General features: G+C 46.4%; 1 protein-coding gene across 4 annotated transcripts in view; it reads right to left on the reverse strand.

Annotated features, from left to right (window-relative positions):
- Positions 1–25,849, reverse strand: part of IGSF3 (immunoglobulin superfamily member 3) — a 91,926-nt gene that overhangs the window by 23,094 nt on the left and 42,983 nt on the right. For 2 of the 4 annotated variants that reach the window (XM_035700454.2, XM_035700455.2), the window contains exons 3-8: positions 17,211–17,588; positions 14,876–15,286; positions 9,113–9,502; positions 7,674–7,733; positions 4,789–5,190; positions 1,167–1,571 (exon numbers count right to left, since the gene is read on the reverse strand). In XM_035700454.2, coding sequence (XP_035556347.1) covers positions 1,167–1,571; positions 4,789–5,190; positions 7,674–7,733; positions 9,113–9,502; positions 14,876–15,286; positions 17,211–17,588 — 2,046 coding nt within the window. The remainder of the gene's footprint in view (positions 1–1,166; positions 1,572–4,788; positions 5,191–7,673; positions 7,734–9,112; positions 9,503–14,875; positions 15,287–17,210; positions 17,589–25,849) is intronic. The other 2 variants (XM_035700456.2, XM_035700457.2) reach the window with 2 other exon arrangements.

Genomic DNA, 25,849 nt, shown 5'->3' on the forward strand with positions numbered 1-25,849 from the left:
TGTTCAAGCCATCTTTTCAAAGTGGGTGGGTCACAATGTCAGAAAAAACTTTGCAAAGTCACCTCTCATCCAACCCACCCTTCACAGTGTGGGTGCCTGTGATCTCCTGTTCAGGGGCTGGATGGCGGCAGGGCAGCAGGGTCTTCAGCCTGGGCTCCACCTTCCACCAGCTTCCAACCAAGCAGGAGAGGGGGACAGCCACCGAGGAAACCATACAAGTGCATATACTTATCCCCTCCCACACATTAGGAAAAGAGCCCAACGAAGGAGTGGTTGTGGAGCGTCATGCTCCCCACCCACCTTTCCCCACAACTGGAGGATTTCCAAACTAGTGGCCTTACCATCTGCCATGAGTGAGGGACCCTGCCTCCGCAGGGGAAGGGAGCTCAAAGCAGTGCAGGAGAGAAAGACACACAACGGTTCAAGACCAGGCTCTACCATTTACCAGCTACGCAACTCTGGGTGCACCACTTAATCTCTCTTGGGCTTGTGAAATTCTCATAAAACCATCGACCCTAAGCACCTGCCACAAGGGAGATACTCAGTAAGTGCCTCTCATGTTCCCTCTTGCATTCAACATTCCTTATCTGCCAACAGGGGAAAATGGTCCCCCCTCCACTCTGTTGTTGCAAGGATTATAGGAGAGGACATTAGGTAAAGAGACAGCCTAAATAAGACATGACAACTAAAAGTGGTTTTAATCCCTGATTGGATCCTGGTGTGGAAGGAAAAAAAATAAACTATAAAGGACATTGTTGGGACAATGGGGGAAATGCTGGTAACACCCTATAATCCTGTTGAATTCCTGGGGCCTGACAGCAGTGTTGTGGACAGGAGAGTGTCCTTGTCCTAGAGTACTGAGGAGGAGGAGGCCCGACCCCTGCAAGCTACCCTCAGATGGTTCAGAAACAATAACAATGACCAAACAGAGGGAGAAAACACATGCAGTAAGATGGTAACCACTGACCAGCACTACCAGGGAATGGGAAATCTTGCAGCTACCTTTGGATTTGAAATTTCTCAAGTTAAAAAGCTGGGAAATGAAGGCAGCAAACACACCGCCCCCCCAACCGAGGACTTGATGTGCACCTCTCCCTCCCTCCCCGCATGCCTGGCACCCAGGGCAAGCACGCATACTCCACTCCCTACCACCCCGAGCCACTGACCTGGCTGCAGCACCCTGATCTCCAGCAGGTTGGAGGTGCGCTCGGCCAGCCGCGTCCAGGTGTTGTTGTAGTTCCTCCGCCACAGCTCGGCTACACACTGGTACTTGCCCGCCTCCGTGTCACTGGCTCGGCTGATGCTCAGGCGCACATTGTTGCTGGACTCTGCCTTCTCGATGGCCGTGCGGGTTCGGAAGCTGGAGGACCTGTCCCCCCACTGGACCCCTCCATCCCGGGTGAAAGTCACCAGGTCATGGAACTCAACAGTGCCCACTGGCTGGAACCGCCACGTCACGGACACAGGGACCCGAGCCGGGTAATGGGGTTTGATGATGCACTGCAGGTCAAACGAGTCACTGTAGGTCACACCTGGCGTGCGGGAGATGGCTGTGACGGCAAAGCCCATTTCTGGAGAGAGAGCAGAGAGACTGCAGCTAGGGGGGACACACCTGGCTTTCTCAGGGCAGCATGCCACAGTGATGGGGCTGTTGGCAAAGCCGACGGAGCAGAGCCAAAGCTCTGGGTCTCTCTTGATGCCCAGGCCAGTATGACTTTAGCTCTCGCATTAAAGCACAAGCCCAGAAGATCACAAGATGCCATATACAGAGGCCAGAGGCAATTCTCTTTGAGTAGCACTAAGTGAATCCTTCCTGATGAAACCTTCACGTCGATCTGCCTCCCATAAGTCCCCTCCCAGGGACTGAGGTCATGTAGGGAGAGCCATTCCCAGAAATCATGGGGATCCCATGCTAAAACAAGAGAAAAGATCCCCCAAGCCAACGTCATTCATTGCTGGCAAGATGGACACCACCCCCCAGCCCTGACACCTCCTCTGTCTGGTCCGCAGTGCATTGGGGCTGGAGAAGGGGGTGGCAGATGGAGGACGTGCCACTCATTCCCTGGGGCGCACAGCGTAGGCTTGCTCACCAGTCCGTTTTCCGTTTTACCTTGTGACATCCAGGGAAGATGGGCAGGGAGGGACCCACATCACATGGCCTGACCTTGAGCAGGTGGGGACCTGGGGCAAGGTGGGTTTCTGCAGTCACAGTAGGCTGTGCAGCTCGCAATACTCCTTACTGACGGGCAGCAGACTAATCCCTGATACCAACTCCTCAGCGGGGGTTACCTGAGTTCCTTCACCTTGAAATACTACTTAATATTAATACATTGGTTATGATCATAAAACTGGGAATAGTCAGTATTTACTGAGCACTGTGCATCAGTAATGCCTTCTGGCATACCATCCATTTCTTATAGACGAGGAAGAGAAACAGAGAAGTTAAATAAGTTGCCCACGACCAAGCTGCTAGTAAACAGCAGAGTCGAGGGTCTGTCTTATCAGGTGGCTTTACACAGGGAAAGTGGTTAAAGGCACAGACTCTTGAGCCATATGCCTGACTGTAACCCTTTCTAGCTGTATGACACTTCACCTCTCTCTGCCTTGATTTCCCCCTCTATAAAATGGGTCCTTGTGAGGATTAAATGAGTTAATATTTGCAACCTGCTTGGAATGGAGTGGTACCTGGGACACGCTATATTTTGTTAAACATGTGGTTGGCTAAAGAAACAAAATACACATAAAGGAAAGTAGTTTAAATTCTGTGGTTAAAAGACTAGGCACAGAATGAATCCTTTGGCTTTATATGGGGAGATTATGTCAGCAAATAGGTAGGCATGATTTGCTGAAAACTCTAGATCTTCAATTTGGATTTCATAAACTATCTTTATGTATCCTTAAAAAAAACATGTTAAGACCCAGAGATCCATCCTTAAACATTCAGTGGCTGTGATGATCACTTGTGCCCCTGTGTGCAGAAGATGCTGGCATGAGGGTGGGAGAACACAGGACCTCAGGGATAGGACACACACCAGGGGTTCCTAGCCTCAACACCTGAAGGAGGGAGAGCTTCTCCAAGCAAATGACTCTGTCCAGGCTTGACAGGGCACCCAACTTACACTAACTGAATGGTCATTATAACAGCCCACCTGAAGCTGAATGATGTACCTACAAGTTATCATGCCGGGGCACCTGCTAAGAGTAAAACTGCACCAATATGAAAATTCACCTGTGTCACTATTTAGACCAAAAGGCAACCTGAACCCACAGCACCCTCCACTCTCCCCTGCCCCACCCCCTTGGGCCATCCTGATCATGGCTTTGGCCATAGGAGCCCCAAGGGTAGAGGATAGGGAAGCAGAACCAAGCCCTGGCATCCCAGGTCTAAGGCCCTGGTGAGACCCTGACTGTGGAGCCACAGACATATGGTAAGAATGAAAAACCTCAGGGGATCAGCAGCTACTGTCAGATTACCTCTTGAGAAGCACTCCTGGCTAATGCTAACCACTCCTTGGACGTTCCTAACCTCACAGGTGGGGAAAATGATGGTGACTCGTTACCCAAACATTTCCTCACAGGTGCCATTCCCACAGGTCCACACTGGTGCTGAGTACAGGCCCAGGGATTGAGCCAATCAGCAATCTCAACCACCGGACTAAGTTTCTACAGATAGAAATCTGAGCAATATGACTGCTGCACGAAGCAGGTCAATTTGAGGATTAAGCTTTCAGAAAAAGAGTGTAATTCTAACCTTGGGTGGGGAGAATAGAGCACTCTGTTGAGGGCAAACCAGCCGGGGCTGCCATCTTTCCTAGGGGTGTATCTGCAAGCACCACCAGCTCTGCCTATGAGGACGGTGGGCAACATGATCCCTAGGAGTGGGACACAAAGCCACTGAGGACAACTGATGTCACTGCCGTTCTGATAAACAGGAAGACTTAACGAGACAAGAAGTAGCACACTGGCCTTTTAAAATTGAATATACTGATTGTATTAAGCAGATCAACGTTGATAGAAGCCTCTTTAAGTGCCCCGTGAGAAGCAAATCTAATTCTCTGGTCTTAGCAAGTCTCAAGGTATCTTTTAATTTCATGCTAATGAGGAAGTGGCTGTCCTAAGGAGATGCCTTATAGAGGAACAGATAAAAAGCATAGGCTTTGTAAAAAATTGAGGGCCTCCTGGCTCCCCTGGTTCAGATTGTGGGTCTGTCATTTAAAAGCTGTAGCCCTGGGCAAATGAGTTAACCGGTCTCACACTCAATCTCCTTGTAAAATCAGTGCTTAGCTCTTGGCTGGGTGAAAATTCAAAGGGATGATTAAGCTTAGGTGCTTAGGGAACATAGTAAATGCTAAATAAATGGCCGAAGAGCATTTTCTACCCTTGTCTGCCCTGTACTGGCCTCTTAAGGAGGACTGAGCCCCTGGGCTGCAGGGCAGGAGAGCCTGGGGGCAGGCAAGAGGGGCTCTGCCCTTGGGGGCCAGTTCTGGCAGTGGCCTCTGCTCCTGCTGGATGGCTGCGCTCCCCCAGCCAGAATTCTTCTAACGTCACTCCCACCACACAGACCCAGGGGTAGTGAGCGCCCCCAGCTGACACCAGCCCCCAGGGGCCCCAAAGCGTCCCACAGGCCCCGTCAACACCCCCTGAACTTCTATACGGTCCCTTTACTTAAACCCTTTGGAGGGTACCATCCATTTCCTGCCAGAACTCTGACAGAAGTCGGAGTAAGGTTCTTGAAGTGGGAGCAGTCTCCTGACAGCCCCGCGGAAAGACTGTCGGACGCCTACATACCGAGAGCTGTGATGGAGATGGGGGTGCTGGCCCGGCGCTCCCCGATGACCTGCCACTCGCCATCCACTGCCCGCACCCATTCGGTCACGTGGCATTCATACTGGCCCTCGTCTTCCTTCCTGCTGTTGAAGATGCCCAGGCTGAACGAGTTGGGCTGCACCTGCTCCATCTGGATGCCCCCAAAGCTGCTGCGCTCCCAGTAGGCTGCACCTGGCTGGACGGTGCCATCCCGGTCCAGCCACATGATGTTGCTACGGCGGCTCTGCCGGTCCACGAGCTGCCAGATGACGGAGAAGCGGCCCTGCGGCCTGCCTGCCGTGCGGATGCTGCAGGAGAAGTGTAGGTTCTCACCCTCAAGGATGACGCTGGCATTGCTGGCCACCTCCACGGAGATGCTGCTCTCTGGGGGAGAGAGAGAGAGAGGGCCACGCTGGGCCTTTCTGACTGCTTCTGCACCCTCCCTCCAGATGCAAAAGGAGGATGGGGGAAGATGTCATGCTCTGTAGGTACAGTTCACCTCGGAGGACTAAAGCCCTCTGGCACTTACTGCTGCAAGCCCTGGCTGGTTCTGGCCATTGCTACCTAGGATTTTAGCTCCAAAACCTAGGAGAGGCCCTGTGCTGGGCACCAGAAAAATGTGTGGGATAATGAGGGTCTAAGACCTGAGACTGAATCAGAACCTAAGGAATACAGACACAATGGCATTACACTTAGGACATAAAACCGTTTATCAGGGAATCTGTTGAGCTGAGGTTCAAGGATTTTTCAGCTCATGAGTTGCAGTAAATTGAGTGACTTGAGAATTCTACTTCACCTCAGTCCTCCCACTGTTCAGTGCTACAGCAGTCAAATAAAAGCGGAACATACATAATGGGCCATTTGAGCCCTTCGGGGCAATATTAGCAAGCAGAACAAAAATGATGGGAAGTATTTGGAAGATAACACATGCTTGCTTGGGTGTAGGGAATAATGGAGCAGACATCTAGTTTCACAGAGTAGAAGGGAGCGAGCACTCATCCTCTTCATTAAAGCAGAGGAACAGACCAAGGCCGGCTCTCCATCCTGCCATGCACAGTCAGCCCTGCTTCCACTTAAAACATCCTGCCACTGCTTCGACCTTAAAACATCCTGCCAATCAAAGTCTGGGATAAGGATCCACTCCCTTTGCTCTCTTGCAATTCACTCAGCTCTCTGAAGTCACTCAATTGAATTATTTCAACTCTATATGCCTTCTTCTATAAGATAGGGATGGTGCTATTTATATTGTGTAGTTTTTTAAAGATTAAAAAGTCAACAAGACAAGATATGTAAGTCACCTAACACTTAGTAGGTTTTCCAAAAAGTGGTCACTGTGATCACGATGAACTTTACTATTCCTGAGAACTTTTGTTTTTATGAACACCATGGCTGCTCGAATCTGTCTTAATTATGCATACATTATTTTGTGTAATTATCTATACTGAATTTAAAAACCCCACAAAAATCAAAGAATACAAAGCATCATAACTAATTCTGCTTCAATTTTCTGGGTACCACCTATAAGAAACATAACAATTTAAAATGAATCAATTAAATCAAATCCCAGATTAGGAGGCAAACCCAAACACTGAACAGGGGACACATATACACCCATAACCATGCATTTGAATCAATCTTTTTCCCCCCATAATTTTCCCACAGGCAGAAACAGACAAAGATGAGCACCGAGCCCCAGCAGGTAGTTCGTGCTATATGGTGAGACGTCTGGTATCCATTCTGGACTGGCTTGTTTCACATGAACAAGAGGTCCGGACAGGGTGGAGAAATGAGAATTTTCCCGGGAGGGGAACCTTCCCCAGAGCCTTACCAAGATGATTTATGGAGATGAGGAGGCTCCTGATTAGCCACCATCTATAGCACTAAGTGGATAAAAGCATGGATTTGGAGGCAGGTGGACCTGGGCTCCAGGCCCAGATATACTGCTTCCTAACTCTACAGACTTGGGGTTCTACTTAAACTACCCATACTTCATTTCTCACATGCAGAACAGAGATGCCAAAAGTCCCTACTTCTTGGGGTCACGACACTGACTGTATTGGATGAGGTAATTATTTCTCATCATCATCATCATCATCATCATCATTAATAATTCCTCTTTAGGTTAATGACCCATCCCCAGCATTATCATTCCATGGGGTGAATCGAAAGGACAACCCAGCATCAAGGGATAAACATCCCTTTGCTTGCCTCTGGCAGAAGGATGACTTGCAGGGCGTCACTGCCATTCCCTACTATCACCTCAGTGGACTCTTCCATAAGCCCTGGCTGGTTTACGATGGGGGCTGCTGCTTGGTGCTCTGCTGCTCGAACAAGCCTGGAAGAACTGCATAGTTCGATGTGAACCTCTGGGAAGAAAAACCACACCGGTGGCCCAGGCAAAGGTAGATACAAACCCCGTGCTGCACTGCCTGTTAAGACTAGTTACAAGCGTTCCCAGGCCTGAGAAAAGGCAGCTGAGAATTTAAAACTCTCTGGATTAAGTGAAAACTAGGACAGACTAATGAGAACCTGACTGCATGTTCGCAAATGAAATTTCAAATCAGGAGGTGGATGATATAGCACAGGCCAAGCGCAGAGCAGTGGATCTGGAGTTAGAAGCAAATATTCCTAATGCAATGCACGCTCAACCTCTAATGAAACTGGCTCAGCTACCTCTCTGCACAGTGCTCTGGCTTCTTCATTCCTGGGATGGATATGATTTGGGCCTCTGCAGGGATTTGAGGGGTGGGAGCGGAGAAGGAAGTGATATATGCAGAAGCACTTGGGCTCTTGGGAGGAAAAGCGCCATTAAAATCCAAGGTATTATCACCATTACCGATGTGATCGTTGTACTTTGGTAGACTTACCCAAGTGGCCTTGGGGCAGGATCTGGTGGTGCTGAGGGACTTTAACTACCCAGTTATCTGCTGGAAAAGCAATATAGCAGGCCACAGATCATCAAACAAGTTCTTGTAAGGGGTTGGGGGAAATCTCTTAGTATAAAAGATATAGGAAGTAAACAGTGTGGCTGCCCTTCACTGGGTCCTTAGAGTGAGGAATTAGTCGCAGATTTAAAAGTAGAGAGTCTGTGGTTAAGACAAGCACAAACCAACAGGGAAACAGTCAAGAGAGTGGGCATTCAATTCAACAATTTCAACTCTACAAATACTCAGCAAGCACCTACCCTATGCAAAGCACCATGCTAGGCATTGCAAGGAAGAAGGAAAAAAAAAAGAAGTCTAAGAAGCGAAATAATTTCAAGATAATTAGGTGTGTGAGAGATTTAAAAAAAATAAACAAATACGTAAGAAAGGAATCCTGGTGACGAGGAAAGAAAAAATGGCAAGACCCATATCTACTTGTTCCTTCTCGTTTGAAGAGAATTATATTAAAAATATAAAAGTGTAAATCGAAACGTAAAGAGAATCATTACAAGGCTGAGGGAAAGAAGAGTCTGAGCAGTTGAGAAAAGGTTAAAGGTTAGTTTAAAAACTTCACTGGCTTGTTTAAAATCAGGGCACTGTAAGCTTTAAATTATCTTTTTTTTTTCTAAAAACAGAACTATGAGAGAATTGAGATGTTAATGAGAACATCCTGACCCTAGGGGAGAGTAAACACAGTAGGAGCAAATGCAGGTAGTACCCCAAAATCTCAGCCACAACGGTTCCCCACCCAGACAAGGCCAGCTTCCATGGAGGCAGGAGCCCACCTATCGATAGATAGCCTTAGACACCGGCTAAGCTTTAAGTGAAAGGCTACACTCCAGGAGGGCAGGAGAGGTCCCATTCACTGACTTTTGAAAATACAATTTCAATAGGGAAGAGACATTTAGGGAAATGCCTTGTAACTCAAAACCCAGGCAGCAAGTCTTTTTTTAATAACATGCTTTATGATTTAAACTCCTCCCACAGAAGACCAGCCCCTCGTAAGTAAGATTTCAAGGTAGGCATCTACCCACTTCTTCTGGGACTCAATTCCCACATGGGAGCAAACAAACAGCCATCCTGGATTCCTGATGCTCCTCCGAGCTGGGCTGGCATGGCTGGCATTTACAGAGGGCTGCTAATGCTCAGCTCTGGGATGTCCCCTCCCACCTGCAAACACATCCCAATATTCTGCCTAACTGGGAGGTTGCTAAGTATGGGCAGGCGAGCTGAAGAAGGGAGAGGGATTAAGAAGGGTTTTCTCTGCCTTGCCCTTGCCCTCTGCCCACACAGCTCACCTGTCCCCTGAATTCTCTTCGGTGACGTCAAGCTACAGACAGAACCAGGGGGAGGCAAAGGAGGGGGCACATCTCTCTACTTACTGATGGGGAGGACTATGATGGGGATGTTCTTGGGCCGCTTGCTCTCCTTGTCGATGAATTCCCCGGTGACCGTCTTCTCTCTCTCTGTGACTCGACAGTTGTATTTGCCGCTGTCTTCCTGGCGGAGGTGGTAGATTTTCAGCACAAAGACACTGTCACTGTCTTTGGCCACTTTAAGCTGGCCCCTGGCTTCCCGATGGGCGAATTCACTGTTGAGGACGGGCACCGCATTGGGCCCCATGCTGGCAATGAGCGAGCTGTTGAAGGCCCAAGAGACGGCAAAGTAGCGGTCAGGAATGTTCTGAGCCTCCAGGATGCATCTGAATTCCACCGGCTCCCCCACCGTGTACAGTCGCTTCTCCGTTTCCAGCCGAACAGTGAACTCCTTGTCTAAGAGAACATATGACAAAACGGATGCATTCTGGGTGAACCTGGGCCCCGGTTACCCCAACTCATCAGCAAACTCCCACCACCCAGGCCTTCTGTGTTGTGCTAACTCCGGGAAGGCACCTCCCTGCTTGTCTTGGGGGAAAAATCCAACCCGTGATCTGAGGACCAGAGATACTCCTGAAGGTCACAGAGCAAACTCAGAGGTAGCTTGGCCCACACAGTCTAAGGGGCTTGTCATCCCGGTTGAGACCAGTGGGGCTCTATTTGCAGCCTACGATGCCCTGGATTAGACCCTCAGAGGTCAGTGAGGAATATCTCATATGACATCACTTACCCAGGTCTATCTAGCCTTGACCTGTACTCCCAGAAGTCCATTTAAGCAACCTAACTACAAACATTTTCTGCAGATGTTGTAGGACCCAGCCCACTAAGATGTGAGAGACCAAGTTATATTGTGGCCTAAGTGCTGACCCCACTCCTAGTAAATACTCAAAAACATACATATGATTGAAATACATTGTGCACACTGGAATTAAGACACAGGGAAGACAATCTTTGAGAAAATTCTGCAGGCAATAGGAAAACAAATGTCCCTCTGCTGGTCACCACCTGTCAGAACAAATCTGGGGAAGGATGGAGAGGGAAAATATAACTTCTACTGAAAGCCCAGGACCTCAATGAACCCAGGCACTTTTTGGAGAGCTGGCCGTCTAACCAAGAATGAGAGGATGGCCAGAGAAGGGCTCATTCCCACTAACAGTGTCCCACCTGGTGAGACAGTTACCACCTCCATGACACAGGTATCCCTGGCACAAGTGGGGGCTAAGAAGAAGGATGAAGGTTTGGAGAAAACAGAACCACAGGGCCTTGGGGAGGAGGGCTGAAGCTGGGTCCCTCCTCCTCTCAGATCTAGCTGTGCCCCTCTAAGGAGGGGACATCACATTCCAGGTATGCTGGACTTCTTGGATACTGGCTAGCTCTGACCTTGCCTGCCTTCCTTACACTGGCCTTTCTAAGCCTCCACCACTATCTTTAAGACCTTTGCCCCATTTTTGTTCCCTGATCTTATGTACCCTCTGAGCAGATAAAAGTTCTCTTTCCCTGAGAAATCACAGGAATCATGAGTACACTGCTCCAACATCCCCCTCTTCCCCAACCCAAGCTTGGCTTTGTATCTCCTGTTCTTTGGGCTCTCCACCTTCTCTCCTCCCACATGGGCTAGCATCTTGCTCCAGGTACTCATCTTCTTTGGCAAATTAGCTCCTCCCTTTGTTGCCCCAAATTCCCAAGAAAGCAAACTACACTCAAGGACGTCCAAGGGCTCACCTCCAATGACACGGCTGCTGCCTCAGCTTTCCCTCCCCCAAAGACCAGGCCTACAAGGCATGGCCTAAAAGAAGCAGGTTTTGTTCAGACACCCCCTGCCCAGGTGAACATACCTGTGGGGATCTGTGCCCAAACTATCTGCTGGAGAGTGGCTCTGTGGCAAGCCCAATTACTCAATATCAATGATAAGAAAGGAAAAGCATCCTGTTCACATAAATGGCACTGAAGACATGCCAACAGGTTCCCGAGACCTCAGAACTGTCCATTTTCTCAGAGTTAGACTGGCTATAGCTGTGGCTTTTGACTTGTGGCAGCCAGAAGCTCTACTGCTCTCCTGGGACAATCCCCATGGCTTGGTAAAGCCTTCACATTCCCATGTTGAAGACACAAGATTGACAGCGTACCACCTCCTCCCTGTGCAGCAATTTGTCCTTGGTGATACCCCTTCAATTAAACCTCTAGAAATTGGTTTATGCTTCTTCCCATGTACTCCCCCACTCTTCAACTCATTGAAGTCTGGCTTCTGGTCCTTCTTCCACACTTCATTGACTTAACAAATGTCACCAGTGATCCCCCTAACACACCGCCCTCCACCACCACCAGTCACACCAAAGGCTTTTCTCAAGCAGGATTCCATCTGGACCCACTCTCCTCTTTTAGGTTCCATGACACCTCCCTTCCCACTTTTCCTCTTGCTTGACTGCCCCCTCAGTTTCTCACTGAGATCTGCTCCTCTGACCTCTTACTGCTGCTTTTCTCTTGTGCCTTTTCCAATTACTACCCCATGGGCTTTCCCTGGGCCCTCACCTCTCCCAGGTGGGGCATGGACAGTGCTTTGCCTACTGAACATCTCTGAAGGATTCTGCATGCAGGATGGACTCCTTAACTAAAACTTACAAAAACAGAAGAAAAGACAACCAGGGTTGCCACCAATGGGGAAGCAGAAGCTTTTAAGCAGGACTCTGCATGCTCTCAATACCCGTCTTTCCCCCTCCCTCCTTCCCCTGATTCAAGGATCACCTAGAGTGCCAGCCTCAGGGTTCCCAGTAGGTGGATTCTCATTCCATGATGACTGCCTGCTTTCCAGGCACTGCTGCCGACCCAGCAGTGGCCTTTTCTTTTCTTTCTTTTTTTTTTTTTTTTTAAGATTTTATTTACTTATTCTTGAGAGACACATACAGAGAGGCAGAGACATAGGCAGAGGGAGAAGCAGGCTCCCTGCGGGGAGCCCAATGTGTAATTCAATCTCAGCACCCCAGGATCATGTCTTGAGCCAAAGACAGATACTGAACCAGAGAGCCACCCAGGTGCCTCCCACCCTGGCCTTAGAGCTGTCTCCTACCTGGTCTCTCCACAGCAGGATCAACCTGTTTAATCAACTTCCAGCTGGCATCCGTGGTCTCTCCCTTCTAGCACCCAGATCTCCTTGTGTCACTCCTTGCTTTAAATCTCTACTTCCCCCCCTTCAAGTGTCTGCAGCAGTGATTTTCAAACATTCTTTGGAAGGGGCAGAGGAAAGGGCACTTTCTTCATACAGAATCTTTTGCTGCCCAGTACAGAAAACATTTGGTTGAGGCAAGCAGGAGAACACTGTGGCCCTCACACATCTCCCTCCAGCACCCCCTGGTGTGCACATGTGCACATGAACATGCCCACATCCCATGTGTAGCCTGGCAGGCACCTCTGAGGGGCTCCTAGGATCCCAAGAAGAACAGCTTGCAAACACTGGGCCCACAGAGTCAAAGCCAAGCTCTGCACTGGAGCATATGGGGCCCTCAGACCACGTTTCCTCCCTCCTCTTGTCACTCATTTCTGGGACTCAACCTCTGCCGGCACTGGACTCCTCTCTGCTTGCCAAACATGTCACACAATGTTGTGCCTTTATGCTTGTCCCTCTGATGTCTCATCAAGCGTCAGAATCAGCCCACCATACCAAATTTGCTGGTTTTTCCTGGACTTGCCTTAACTCTCCCATCCAGGGAAAATTTCATGTTGTGGCCTCTGAGTCACTGTGTCCCAGGGCATCATACACACAGTAGCATCACAGACCTCAGCACTCAGCCACCAGCCTTCCCCAAGTGCAGGCCCTAAGAGCTCTTCATCTTTGAATCCCCAATGCCTATCACCATTCCTTCACTGAAGCAGGAACTTACTAGACATTTACCGAAATGAGCTGAGAGAGGGCAAAGATGAGGCTGCAACCATTGAAACTGAAGAACACAGGGGCACAGAGTAAAGTCATCAGCCTTTTTTTTTTTTTAATCTAGTTTTTCCTTTGCTGGCTTAGTCCAAATACATTTGCTGGGCAAATTCAAAAAGTCCTAATCCCAAATTGGTAAGATTAAAATAAAGAAGATTAACTGATGCAACCTAATTTAAAAGCATTAAGATTCAAAAATTTGGTCCAGACTTTGGAAGCTGATCTTAAAGCCATCCAGGAAGGGAAAGGATAAATATGAGACAAAGTGCCTTCCACAGATATATTAGCACTGAGAGACCCAGAAGTTACTAGCTGTGCGGGGCCTACCAGAGCACATATAGTGCTCTCTTTCCTGGAGCCAGCCCTTCTCATAAAAGCCCATCAGATGTCCAGAGAATCTCTTCTGCCCCTATTACCTATAGAGTTGTGCTTGACAACATAGGCAGCAGAAGAATCACCTGGGAAGTGTATTGGAAATCCAGCTTCCCAGGTCCCCACCACCACCACCTGCCAAACAGGAGCCTGGCTCGGGAATGTGTCCTGTTGGGTAAGGTGGAAGCACTGCTCTAGAAGGACCCAAGAACAAGTGGAGGAAGCCCAAGATCGCTGACTGTATGTAGCAAATGGGACAGTGAGGTCAGGGTCAGGTCCTGAAGAGGAGACCCCAGCTCATCTCCCACAAACCATACCCCTCAACAGAGGAACGACACAGGAGGGTTCTCGGGCCACTTTCTGCTCCTCGATGATGGCACGACAACCACCCTGCAACCAAAGCCAGGGGACTCAAGGCCCACAGAGAGCCTGCCCAGCGGAGGCAGCCAGCAACACTGGTCAGCTCTGATCTGGAGCATGACTGGATTTGGGGGTGTGGGGCAGTCGGGAGATTGATACAAGGAGTCAGGGAAGATCTCAGCTCACAGTGCTACCACCTTTTTGCCCCAGCTACAAACATATCACTCAGCCTCATCAGGGAACCAACCCCTTTCCAGGTCTTTTACCTGAGAAAGCCTTTATGGGAGAATCTGATACCCAGGCCAGGCTGGCCTCGACAACCCACCCTGTGACTTCTCCCTGGGCCCTGCCATAAAGTAGTCAGCCCTTGGTATCTGCCCCGCCACCACCGACTTACCTTGCAGAACTTCTGAGGGATAATGAAGCAATATAGGATAAAGCAATTTAGAGGTTACAAAACACCACTGAAGATGTATTATTAATATAAAAATAATAATAGTTCAAGCCAAAATTTCTCTAGATCACAATTTCATACCTCTGTTGGAAGGCTTAGAATCTCAAATGTCTTCTACAAATTAAACAGGACTGGTCCCTGAAACAGGCAACACCATCAAAAACTGGGTAGCCACTGGGTGCCCAGTCATCAGATCTAGATGGTTCATGTAAAATCTCCCAATTTTGAAAATGGATTTGTACTTCCAGAAAGTATAAAATTCCACGGAGAGGGCAAAGAAGCCATGTCTGTAAGCTGGATTCAGTCTGGGCTGCTCCCTCCAAGACTCACTAGGTCAGAACTTTTTTTTTTTTTTTTTAAGAGTTTATTTATTTATGAGAGAGAGAGAGCCCAAGCTGGGCAGAAGGAGAAGCAGGTTCCCTGCTGAGCAGGGACCCCTCCCCCACCATGCGGGGCTCGATCCCAGCGCCCCAAGGATCATGACCTGAGCCGAAGACAGACACCTAACCCACTAAGCCACCCAGGCACCCAGAAGGACAGATCTTACGTAGCTACGTAGACCCTCTTAGTACTTTCAGAGGTCACCGGAGGAGTCTGCACAGTCTCCCAGAGTCTGACAACCCTCACCACCCGGCGCAGAATGGGGACAAGAGGGACTGACCAGTGGGCTGGACGTTGACCACGGTTCCCTCGGAGCGCTTTCGGGTCATGGCATACCACGAGCCGTCCGGGTCCTGGATCCACTCGGCAGCCTCACAGTAGAACTCGCCCTGGTCAGAGGGCTGCAGGTGGAAGACGGTGAGGCGGAAGGTGGCGCTCCCCAGCTTGTCCAGCCGGACCTCCCCCAGACTCTGCCTCTGGGCATATTCACTGCTGGAGTGAAGCACGAAATCTCGGCTCAGGGAAATGACCTCCACGGGCTTCTCGCCCCCTCTCTGCCGGAGCCAGGCCACAGACAGGTGGCTGTGCTGGAATGTCTCCGTGGCCACCTCACAAGTGAGCTCCAGAGGATCCTGTTCCACTTTGTGCAGAGTCTGGGGCATGGCCGTGGTCTGCAGGGTGTCAGGGATCACTGCAACACAGAAATGTGCCGAGTGCACGGTCACAAAGCCATAGAATTGCACCCTCGCAGGGTGCTAGCCACCCAAGCCCACTCAGCAGTCACTGTGAGGCCTCCGGTGGCACAGAAACAGGAGTGTTCTGCTTGAATTTGCAATTTTTTGACACTTAACACTTAACCTGTTCGGTGTTTTAATAACACTTGGATAACAGGTAGAATTGCATTTTGTGTCTTATAGTAAATAAGCTCCCTGAAAATACTGTGTAAAAAGAATTCTCTTTTAGGCCAAATAATATTTTTGTTGTTCATTTTGGTTCTGTCCTGAGATACTGTCACTTGGCTTCTGACTCATCTTCAAAAGGAAATAGTTCCTAGAACTTGCAGTTTTACATTTCTTTACACCTTGCTCATTTCCTCTGCTCTCACTGCACCCCCTATCTGCTCCCCCACAAACTTCAGCAATGCAATGCAACCTAGGAAGTCTAGGTTTTTTAAAAAAAAAAAATCTTTGGTAGAGGAAAGCAACGAACAGCATCTTCAATCATCTGGTAAGTTGAAATTTCCTGTAACTCGTGTGTCAGAGCGGTCTGCGTGGGAGGAAGCCCCAGCTGAGGCAAGTGAGGTCACTGCCCTGTGGCCCCTTAGTCAGAACCATCGTCCTCTGAAGACTAAACAGCCCCCTGCCCTCGGTCTGATGGGGACACTCCAACCACAACCAGTGTGTGTTTTCTCACTGCACTCATGTCTAGTGAGGGTCTCCCAGGCCTCCTGACGGGATGCAGACAGAGAGAAGGGAAAAGCAAGTTTGGCATGGGGTGGAGAGGGAGGGGGTCTCAGTGTGGATGGCACCCGGCTGCGATGTCCACCCACGGGGAGGGTCAACAGTATCAAGGCTGTTCTGTTTTTCTGCCCAACTCTCAACCTCTAGTTTTTATGATCTCAATTATGCCTGGAAATTCTGCTTTGGACATCACATCAGCAAGCATGGTGGCCCACGGCTGTCCACAGTGAAATCTGTCCCCTCCCCTCCTGCCAGTCCCTTCCATCATTCATGGAGTACCAGGGCTGAGCGAGACAGCTGGTGCACAAACTCCTCATTCGTGCAGCCAAAAGACCTAGGGACAGGCCCCAAGTGTGAACAAGGACCCACAGGTACATTTGCTTCCTGATTCACAAGCACCCCACGGCTCTCAGAGCCCCTCCACTGCGCAGCGGTTTCACCTCTCTGCTAGCTGATGTCATGTGCTCCTCTTTGTCATTTCTTCAGACAGATCATCAACCACAGGCATCCTTACCTTATATTTTCACATCCCCTTTTGCCAGCTACAGGTCAGTTAACCTTCTCTGAATTTTTAACACCTGCACCAGATTCTTCCTATGTTTTGGCCTCAGCCTTCTGATTATTTACAAACGAACCCACAATCTTTGTTCACTCACACTACCTGTTAACCACTAAAATATCCGGGGAGATTTGTTTTTTTTTTTTTTTTAAGTCAAAGTTGCACTACAAACGAGTAGCTCGTGATATGGGCTCAATATTTATTTCCTCCCCTCCTCACAATCCATATGGTAAATCCTAATCACCTCACCCCCACCCCACAATGGTGTTTGGAGGTGGGGCCTCTGGGAGGTGATGAAGTTAGGGAGGTGGAGCCCCCATCAATGGGAGTAGTGCCCTCAGAAAAGGGGCTCAGTGAGCTCTTTCACTCCCTTTCTGCTACAGGAGGACACAATGAGAAATTATGAGTTGGCAACCCAGGAGAGGACCTTCACCAGAACCAACTCTGCTGGCACACTGATCTCTTCCAGCCTCCAGAACCGTGAGAAATAAATGCTTGTGGTTTCAGCCACCCAGAGTGGCTGTGGGGCAGCAGCCCAAGAGGACTGACTCGGGTGGGATACTGACCATGGGAAAGAAACATCATCACCTCCTTACCCACTAGGTTCATCTTGGCACTGTAACTCCCAAAGTACCGCTCATCCGTGTTGGGCGTGTGGCACTCATACTCCCCAGCATCCCGGGCCTGGAGATCGGTGATGTGCAACAAGGCTGAGTTCCCCTGGACTCTCTCCACGTAGATCTTGCCTCCACGGACACGCTGGGTGTAGATGGCATAAGGGAAGGATGAGTCCACGGTGCTGACGATTTGGACCTCACGCTCCGGGGCGGACGGCAGGTAAATGGACCACTGGAAATTCTGCTCAGAAGGCCCCTGGTAGCCGCTCACATTGCACCAGATGGTGATGTGGGAGCCCTCCGTGCGGTACAGGGGTCCTTCCTGGACGGCGACATGCCGCTGTGCCCGCACTACACCTGTGGGAGATATACAGACATGCTCACTTACTTCTCAGACCAAAACGCAGAGTACGCAGCAAACTTCAAAGGGTTTATTATTTGTGTGACATGACCATATAAATAGCTTGCTGCCTTTTCGGGGGCGTTCTGTGATTTATAAATATTAATTAAGACACTCTGTGGTAGAGCTCATGGTCCTTAATTTGCATATATGGAAATCTGACTATGCAAAAAGTCAAGGTGCTGTTGCTTATTCAACGGCTGACCCTTGGGAATTTCATCTAGTCCCTCTGTCATTTGTGTAGCAGTTTTATATCTATTTATTGAGGCTGGTTTTTTTTAAAAGATTTTATTTATTTATTCATGAGAGGCACAGAGAGAGAGAGGCAGAGACACAGGCAGAGGGAGAAGCAGGCTCCATGCAGGGAGCCTGATGTGGGACTCGATCCCGGGTCTCCAGGATCATGCCCTAGGCTGCAGGCGGTGCTAAACCGCTCGGCCACCGGGGCTGCCCTATTGAGGCTGTTTATAAAGTTTTTAATAAAATGAGCAGGAAAAGTTGAACTCTTGGCACACGTTCAGATGGAAAAAAAGCAACCATCTTGCAATCTGAGCCTGTGGGTCAGAGGGAGTCCTAGGGCTCTTTCTCTGGTGCTGCACCCTTGTTTTCAAATAGCTGCTCCCAGGACAGGAGGTGGAGGGGCATTCCTTATCTCCTCTCCCCTCTGTGAATAGGGACAGAGCTGAGCCCCTGCAGGTGGCTGCAGCTTTAAGCCGAGTGTACACGAATGTGAAAGTATGTGAAGGGCTGAAGCACAGCCCTGCTGCCCAGGATGCCTGCATGCTGGCAGTGGGTTGGGTTGAGGGGAGCTGACAGTGTAGACCTGACCCTGGGATGGCGGCTCTGATTCCCCACTATTCCCCCTGCCTTCTGGCTGGGATATGCCTCTACATACCTTCTCCATGTTCTTAACACGGTCTCCCCCATACACTCAGGGGCTGGGAAATATGGTGAGTTCCATTTCTAATTCCATGCCCAGCCTAACGCTGCTATTGCCTGAGCCGCTGAGCAGGTGGGGGGAGGGTACACCCCCCGTGACCTGCCTTCCCCTCAGCAGCAGGTGGGCACGGCAGTTAAGGCAAAAGGAGCGGGTGAGTTCTAGCCACAGCTCTGCCAGCAGCTGGAACTGGCTATGTCACCTTGGACAGGTTGCTTCTCCCTCCTGGACTTTGATCTCTTCATCTATAAAATGATTTCCAACAAGGCTTGGGAGTAGACTAGCACATGTGCCAGTGCTGGCTTTGTTAATGTACTAGCTGTGACCTTGGATGAGTTACCTAACATCTCCAAGCCTCAGTTTCCTCATCTGTAAGATGGGGATAATAATGTGTGCCTCACAGAGGTATCAAATAACATCTGCAAAGCCCCTGACACAATTACTCTTCAGTATAGAGCTGCTGGCTAAAAACCTCTCCCGGCTGGAACATTCTGCAGCTCTTGCATCCACAGCGCTTGGCCAGGGACATTCCGATGGCCTCTTGACAATGACAGCATCTCTCTGGGCTACCCACCTCCACCCACAGCTGCAGCCCACTTCCACCCCATGAAAGCTTCCCCTCTCCCTCTCCAAAAAGGAATCACAGCTGCCCCCACTGTAAACCTATCTGACAGCCATCCAGCTGATGAACAGCTGGGACAGCTCAAGTACTAGTAGGATGCGGCTCTGCCCAGTCCAGGGGTGCAGCTGGGGAGGGGGCAGTGTTTGTGCCTCTAAGCGAGCTGGCCTTATCTACAAGATGACAGACTTTACAAGGAAAGACGTGTGGCTTATCAGCTATAATTCACGGAGAACCTTCCCCTCCCGATCCAAATCTTACCTAGAACCCCAACCTGGCCACAGGAATAAAAACTGGGAACTGAAAAACTGAAGGGTGTGAATTTAATTGATCCACCCTGGTTGACAGCATTCATTACCACAGAGAGTCACTGAGAAGACAGCTCATTAGTTATTTTCAGTATGTTAGAATTTGGTGTATAACATTTTGACTATGTGTACGCTTTCTATGACAACTTAAAATATCTATATGGTGACATCTGAATCAAATGTTTGCACTACTCGAGGAACACAGAACCCTGAAAACAATTTAACTACATTCACAACATTTAGGTCTCGTTGTATTTTGTTGTTCGGTGATGCAAAAGCCACCACTGCTCGTAGTCTGCCGCAGAGAAGGTTAGAGGCAGGTCAGGATTGAGCCGGCTTCTTCAAGGAGCCACACTGAATTCACCCGGGGGGGGGGCTTTACAAAGTAGCAGGGCCTTTGCCCACCTGATGTAACTGGCCTGGGGTGTGGCCTGGGCATTAGCATTTTGAAAAATTCAAATGCAAGGCAGAGTCAAGGACTGCTGCTTTCAGGGGTCTCTACATACTGGCAACCAGGTGTCCAATTAAAAACCATCTCCTAACTTGAAGCTCTCAGCTTTAAGCTCCTTCTTTCTGCAAAGGCTCTGCAAGAATTTGGGTCAAGAAAACTTCATTCTTCTCTAGTGAATGGGCGTAGCACATCCTGGCAACGCAGGGCTTAGCCAGTGGGCATTCTCCTAACAGACCTAACCAAAGTGTTTGATTGTGGGATCACACACACCACTCCCTGAAAAGTAAACAGTGTTAAGTGGCCTCAATGAGCCAGGGCATCAGGGTCAACACAATTTGTCCAAGCCAGAAGCAGGTCATAAACAGCCCTGCCAAACAAATAAGTAAGTAAACACTGGATTGTACTTGAACCACACACATTCAGCTGCATCTGTTCGTTCAGTATCTCCTTTACTTCCTTCCTGCCCCCACAAAGGGCCTTTGACCCCTGAAAATAATGCTGTTCTTAGAGAATGGACCCTAACATAGAAGTAAAAATTACCTTTTTCTTCACATTTTAATTTCTTCTGTATACCTCACCTCCACATTTCCTATTCCTGGCACTGCCCCTCATTTTTCCAAGACAGTGTTTTGTCTTCAAAGGGACCCAGGCCCTCTACCTGCCAAGGCATCCCCTGGCCTCACAGCCCCTTCCATCTTCCCTCTCAGCCTATGACAGAAGACTCCTTCCAAGCAAAGATCACTTTTTCATTATTATTATTATTACTCTTTTTCACTTTAGACATTCCTATACTTTTTGAATTACTTTGCAACAAGCAAATATCGCTTCCACAGTTTAAAAAGAAAAGAATAGGGATCCCTGGGTGGCGCAGCGGTTTGGCGCCTGCCTTTGGCCCAGGGCGCGATCCTGGAGACCCGGGATCGAATCCCACATCAGGCTCCCGGTGCATGGAGCCTGCTTCTCCCTCTGCCTATGTCTCTGCCTCTCTCTCTCTCTCTCTCTCTGTGACTATCATAAATAAATAAAAATTAAAAAAAAAAAAAAGATTTAAAAAGAAAAGAATAAATATACACAGTTTCATATATAACTGTATAAAAAGGATTTTCTGCCTTTTGTAAAAGGATTTTCTGCCTTTTGTGAGTGGAGGACAGAAATAAGAACAAAGAGAAAGGGCCATAAATACAAAGTAGTAATGCATATGGTAGATACTAATCTGCCTACACCAGTAATCACTATACTAGTAATCACTCTGAATGTCAATCAGTGGTCTCAACACACCAATTCAAAGACAGAGATTGTTGGAGTGGATCAAAACACATGACCCAACTATATCATATCTACAAGAAATCCACTCAAAATATACAGACACATATAAGTTAAAAGCAAATGGACAGAGAAAAATATACCATGTAAACACTAATCAAAAGAAAGCAGGCATAGTTATAATAATCTCAGACAGAGCAGATTTCAAAGTAAAAAAAGTTACTACTGATGATGAAGGACGTGACATAATTCTCCACGAAGACATAACAATTCTTAATGTGTATGCACATAACAACAGAGCATCATACTGGATGAGGCAAAAACCGATAGAACCGTAGGGAGAAAGAGATGAATCCAGTATTAGAGCTGATGACTACAATACCCCTCTATCAGAAACGGACTGGTCCATCAAGCAGAAAATCAGTAAAGACATAGCTGAACTCAACACCACCATCAATCAACTGAATATAATGGACATCTATTGACCACTTCATCCAACAGCGGCAGAGTACACATTCTTCTCAAGCCCACATGGAACATTCACCAAAAGAGACCACATTCTGGACCGTAACACACACCTTAGCAAATTTACAAGACTAGAAATAACAGTGTCTGCTTGCAGACTACACTGGAATTAAACCAAAAATCAGTAACAGAAAAATAACTGGAAAATCCCCAAACATGTGGATATTAAACAACACTCTTCTAAAAAACACCTGGGTCACAAAAGAAACCTCAAGAGATATTTAAAAATATTTTGTATTAAATGAAAATAAAAGTACAATTTACCAAAATGTGTCGCATGCAGGCAAAACAGTGCTTAGAGGGAAATTTGTATCATTGAATACATGTATTAGAAAAGAAGAAAGATATCAAATCAGTAATCTAAGTTTCCACCTTAAGAAAATAGAATAGAAAAAGGAAATTAAGTCCAAAATAAGCAGAAAAAAAAATCACAAGAATCAGAACAGAAATCAATGAAATTGAAAACAGAAAATCACTGGAGAAAATCAACAAAATCAAAAGTGATTCTTTGAATAGATCAATAAAATCAATAAGCTCTTAGCCAGGATGACTAAGAAAACAGAGAAAGGGCACAAATTACTAATATCAAAAATGAAAGAGAAGATATCACTACAGAGCCCATGAAAATTAAAAGGATAATAAAGGAATCCTATGAACAACTCTGTGCCTACAAATTTGATAACCCAGATGAAATGGATCAATTCCTTGAAAGATACATCTGTGAAAACTCACACAAGAAAGGTGGTTTAAAAAGAAAGAAAGAAAGAAAGAAAGAAAGAAAGAAAGAAAGAAAGAAAGAAAGAAAGAAAGAAAGAAAGAAAGAAAGAAGAAAGAAAGAAAGAAGAAAGAAGGAAGGAAGGAAGGAAGGAAGGAAGGAAGGAAGGAAGGAAGAAAGAAAAGAAAGAAAGAAAGAAAGGAGAGAGAGAGAAAGAAGGAAGGAAGGAAGGAAGGAAGGAAGGAAGGAAGGAAAAAGAAAGAAAGAAAGAAAGAAAGAAAGAAAGAAAGAAAGAAAGAAAGAAAGAAAGAAAGAAAGATGGTTTTAACAGACCTATAAAGGAAATTGATTCAATAATTAAAAACCTTCCAAAGCAGAGAGCACCAGGCCCAGGTGAGTAAATTCTAATGAACATTTAAGGAAAAAAGTATACCAACTCTCTACAATCTCTTTCAGAAAACAGAAGCAGATGTAACACCTAATAACTCATTTTATGAGGGCAGCACTACTCTAATACTCAAACTAGACCAAGGTATTATAAGAAAATTACAGACAAGTATCTTTGATGAACATAGATGCAAAAATCCTCAACAAAGTATTAGCAAATCAAACCCAACAATTTATAGAATTATACATCAAGACCATGTATGATTTATCACAGGTATGCAAGGCTGGTTAAATATTTGAAAATCAATTAATGTAATCTATGGCATCACTAGGCTAAAAAAGAAAAACCACATGATCCTATCAATAGAGGTAGGAAAACCATTTGACAAAATCCAACAACTCTCATTCATTAGGAAGTCACAGTAAACTAGGAACAGAGGGAAATTTTTTCCAACCTATAAAGAATATCTACAAAAAACCTATAGCTAACATTAGACCTAATGGTGAGAAACTCAAAGCTTTCCCACTAAGATCAGATACAATACAAGGATCTTCCCTCTTACTACTTATTTTCAATATCATACTTGGAAGTCCTTGCTAATGCAACAAGTCAAGAAAAGGAAATAAAGGTATACTTTTATTGGAGGGCAAGTAAGCATATGAAAGATTGGGAAGATATTGGAGGGCAAGTAAGCATATGAAAGATTGGGAAGAAAGACAAAACTCTCTTTGTTCACAGATGACATGACTGTCTATATAAAAAAAAAATCTACAGGAATTGACTACCAAACAAATCCTGAAAGAAATAAGCAATTATAGCAAACTTGTTGCAAGATACAAAGTTAACATACAAAAGTCAATTGCCTTCCTATATAACAACAATGAACAAAGGGAATTTAAAACTGTGAAAAGACAATACCATTTACATTAGTACTCCCCAAAACAAAATAGGTAGAAATCTAACAAGATATACAGAAGATATATACGAAGAAAGCTACAAAACTCTGATAAACAAAATTAAAAAATAATTAAATAAATGGAGAAAAATCTGATGTTCTTGGATAAAAGGACACAATATTGTCAAGATACCAGTTCTTCCCAATTTTATCTATAGACTGAATGCAATTCCAATCAAAATCACAGGAAGTTATTTGTATATATCAACACATTCTAAAGTTTATACAGAGAGGCAAAGACCCAGAACAGCCAACACCATCTTGAAAGAGGAGAACAAAGTTGAAGGGCTGAAGCTACTCAACTTTAGTACTTACTATAAAGTAATGAAAACAGCATGATAATGGAGAAAGAATGGACAAATAGGTCAATGGAACAAAACAGAGACTCCAGAAATAGACTCCTGTAAATATAGTTAACTAATCTTTGACAAAGGGGCAAAGGCAATCCAGTGGAGCAAAGAGAGTCTCTTCAATAAATGGTGCTGACGTACCTGTACAATCACATGCAAAAAATCAAATAAACAAAATGACCGAATCGAAATGCAGATTTATTCCCTTCACAAAAACTAATTCAAAATGAATCACAGATCTAAATTAACATACAAAACTATAAAACTCCTACAATATAATATAAGAGGAAGCCCAAGTGAACTTGGGTATAGTGATGCCCTTTCAGATACAACACTAAAGGCATGATCCATCGAAAGAAATAATCGATATGCTAAGCTTCATTAAAATTAATCTTCTGCTCTGTGAAAGATAAGATGAAGAGAATTAGAAGACATGGTACTGACTGGGAGAAAATATTTGCAAAAGACATGTCTGATAAAGACTGTTAACCCAAAAAATATACAACGAATGTTTAAAACTCAAAAATAAGAAAAAAATCTGATTAAAAAATGAGCCAAAGATCTTAGGAGACAACCCACTAAAGAAGACATTGGAGGGCAAGTAAGCATATGAAAGGCTGCTCCACATCATGTCACAAGGAAAATAGAAATGAAAACAACAAAAAAAAGACACCACTACAAGCCTGTAAGAGTGGCCAAAATCTGGAATCCTGACAACACCAAAAGCTGACAACGATGTAGAGCAAGAAGAACTCTCCATTCATTGCTAGTGGGAATGCAAAACAGGTATTACCCAAAGGTGTTGAAAACTTCTGATTATACAAAAACCAGCACACGAATGTTTATATCAGCTTTATTCACAATTGTCAAAAGTTAGAAGCAATCAAGATGGTCTTCAGTAGAGAGAAACAAACTGTGGTACATCCAGAACACAGAATAATATTCAGCACTAAAAACAAATTAGCTTTTTAACCCTGAAAAGACATGAAGTAACTTTAAACACATAGTATTAAGTGAAAGAAGCCAATCAAGAAAGGCAACTAACAAAATGGAAGCATATTATATGCTTCCAACTATGTGACATTCTAGAAAAGGCCAAGTTAAGGAGACAAAAGAAATTTCAGTGGTTGCTGGGGATGGGGAGATAAATAGGCAGAGCACAGAGGATTTTTAGGGCAGTAAAGATACTCTATATGATAATGTAATGATGAACACATTTTACTACACACTTATGGAAACCCATAGGGTATAGCACAGGAAGTGTGAACCCTCGGGTAAACTATGGACTTCAGGCGATTATGATGTGTCAATGCAGGTTCATCCTGGGTTAATAAATGTACCAGTCTGATGAGTGATGTGGATAATGCATGAGGTTATTTATGTGTGGAGGCAGGGGCGTATGGGAAATTTCTGTATCTTCCTCTGGATTTTGTTGTAAACCTAAAAAAGTTTAGAGAGAAAATACTGGGTAATAGGAAGGCAAGTGATTTTTATTTTCTTCTTTGTAGTTTACTCCTCCCCACCCTCATCCTCTGCAAAGATTATGTACTAGTTCTATAAATAGGAAAGGAATTTAACCAAAAATAAAAGTGACATATGATTGCCATATAAAATTTTTTCCATATTGACTAGAATGGTAGGATTAAAAAAAATATGAATTTGGTCTTTGTCCCTGGTTTCTGGCCCAGAGCTTCTAAAACCCTTGTA

Source organism: Canis lupus, chromosome 17 (genome assembly GCF_003254725.2).
Source record: "Canis lupus dingo isolate Sandy chromosome 17, ASM325472v2, whole genome shotgun sequence".
Taxonomy (NCBI): Eukaryota; Metazoa; Chordata; class Mammalia; order Carnivora; family Canidae; genus Canis; species Canis lupus.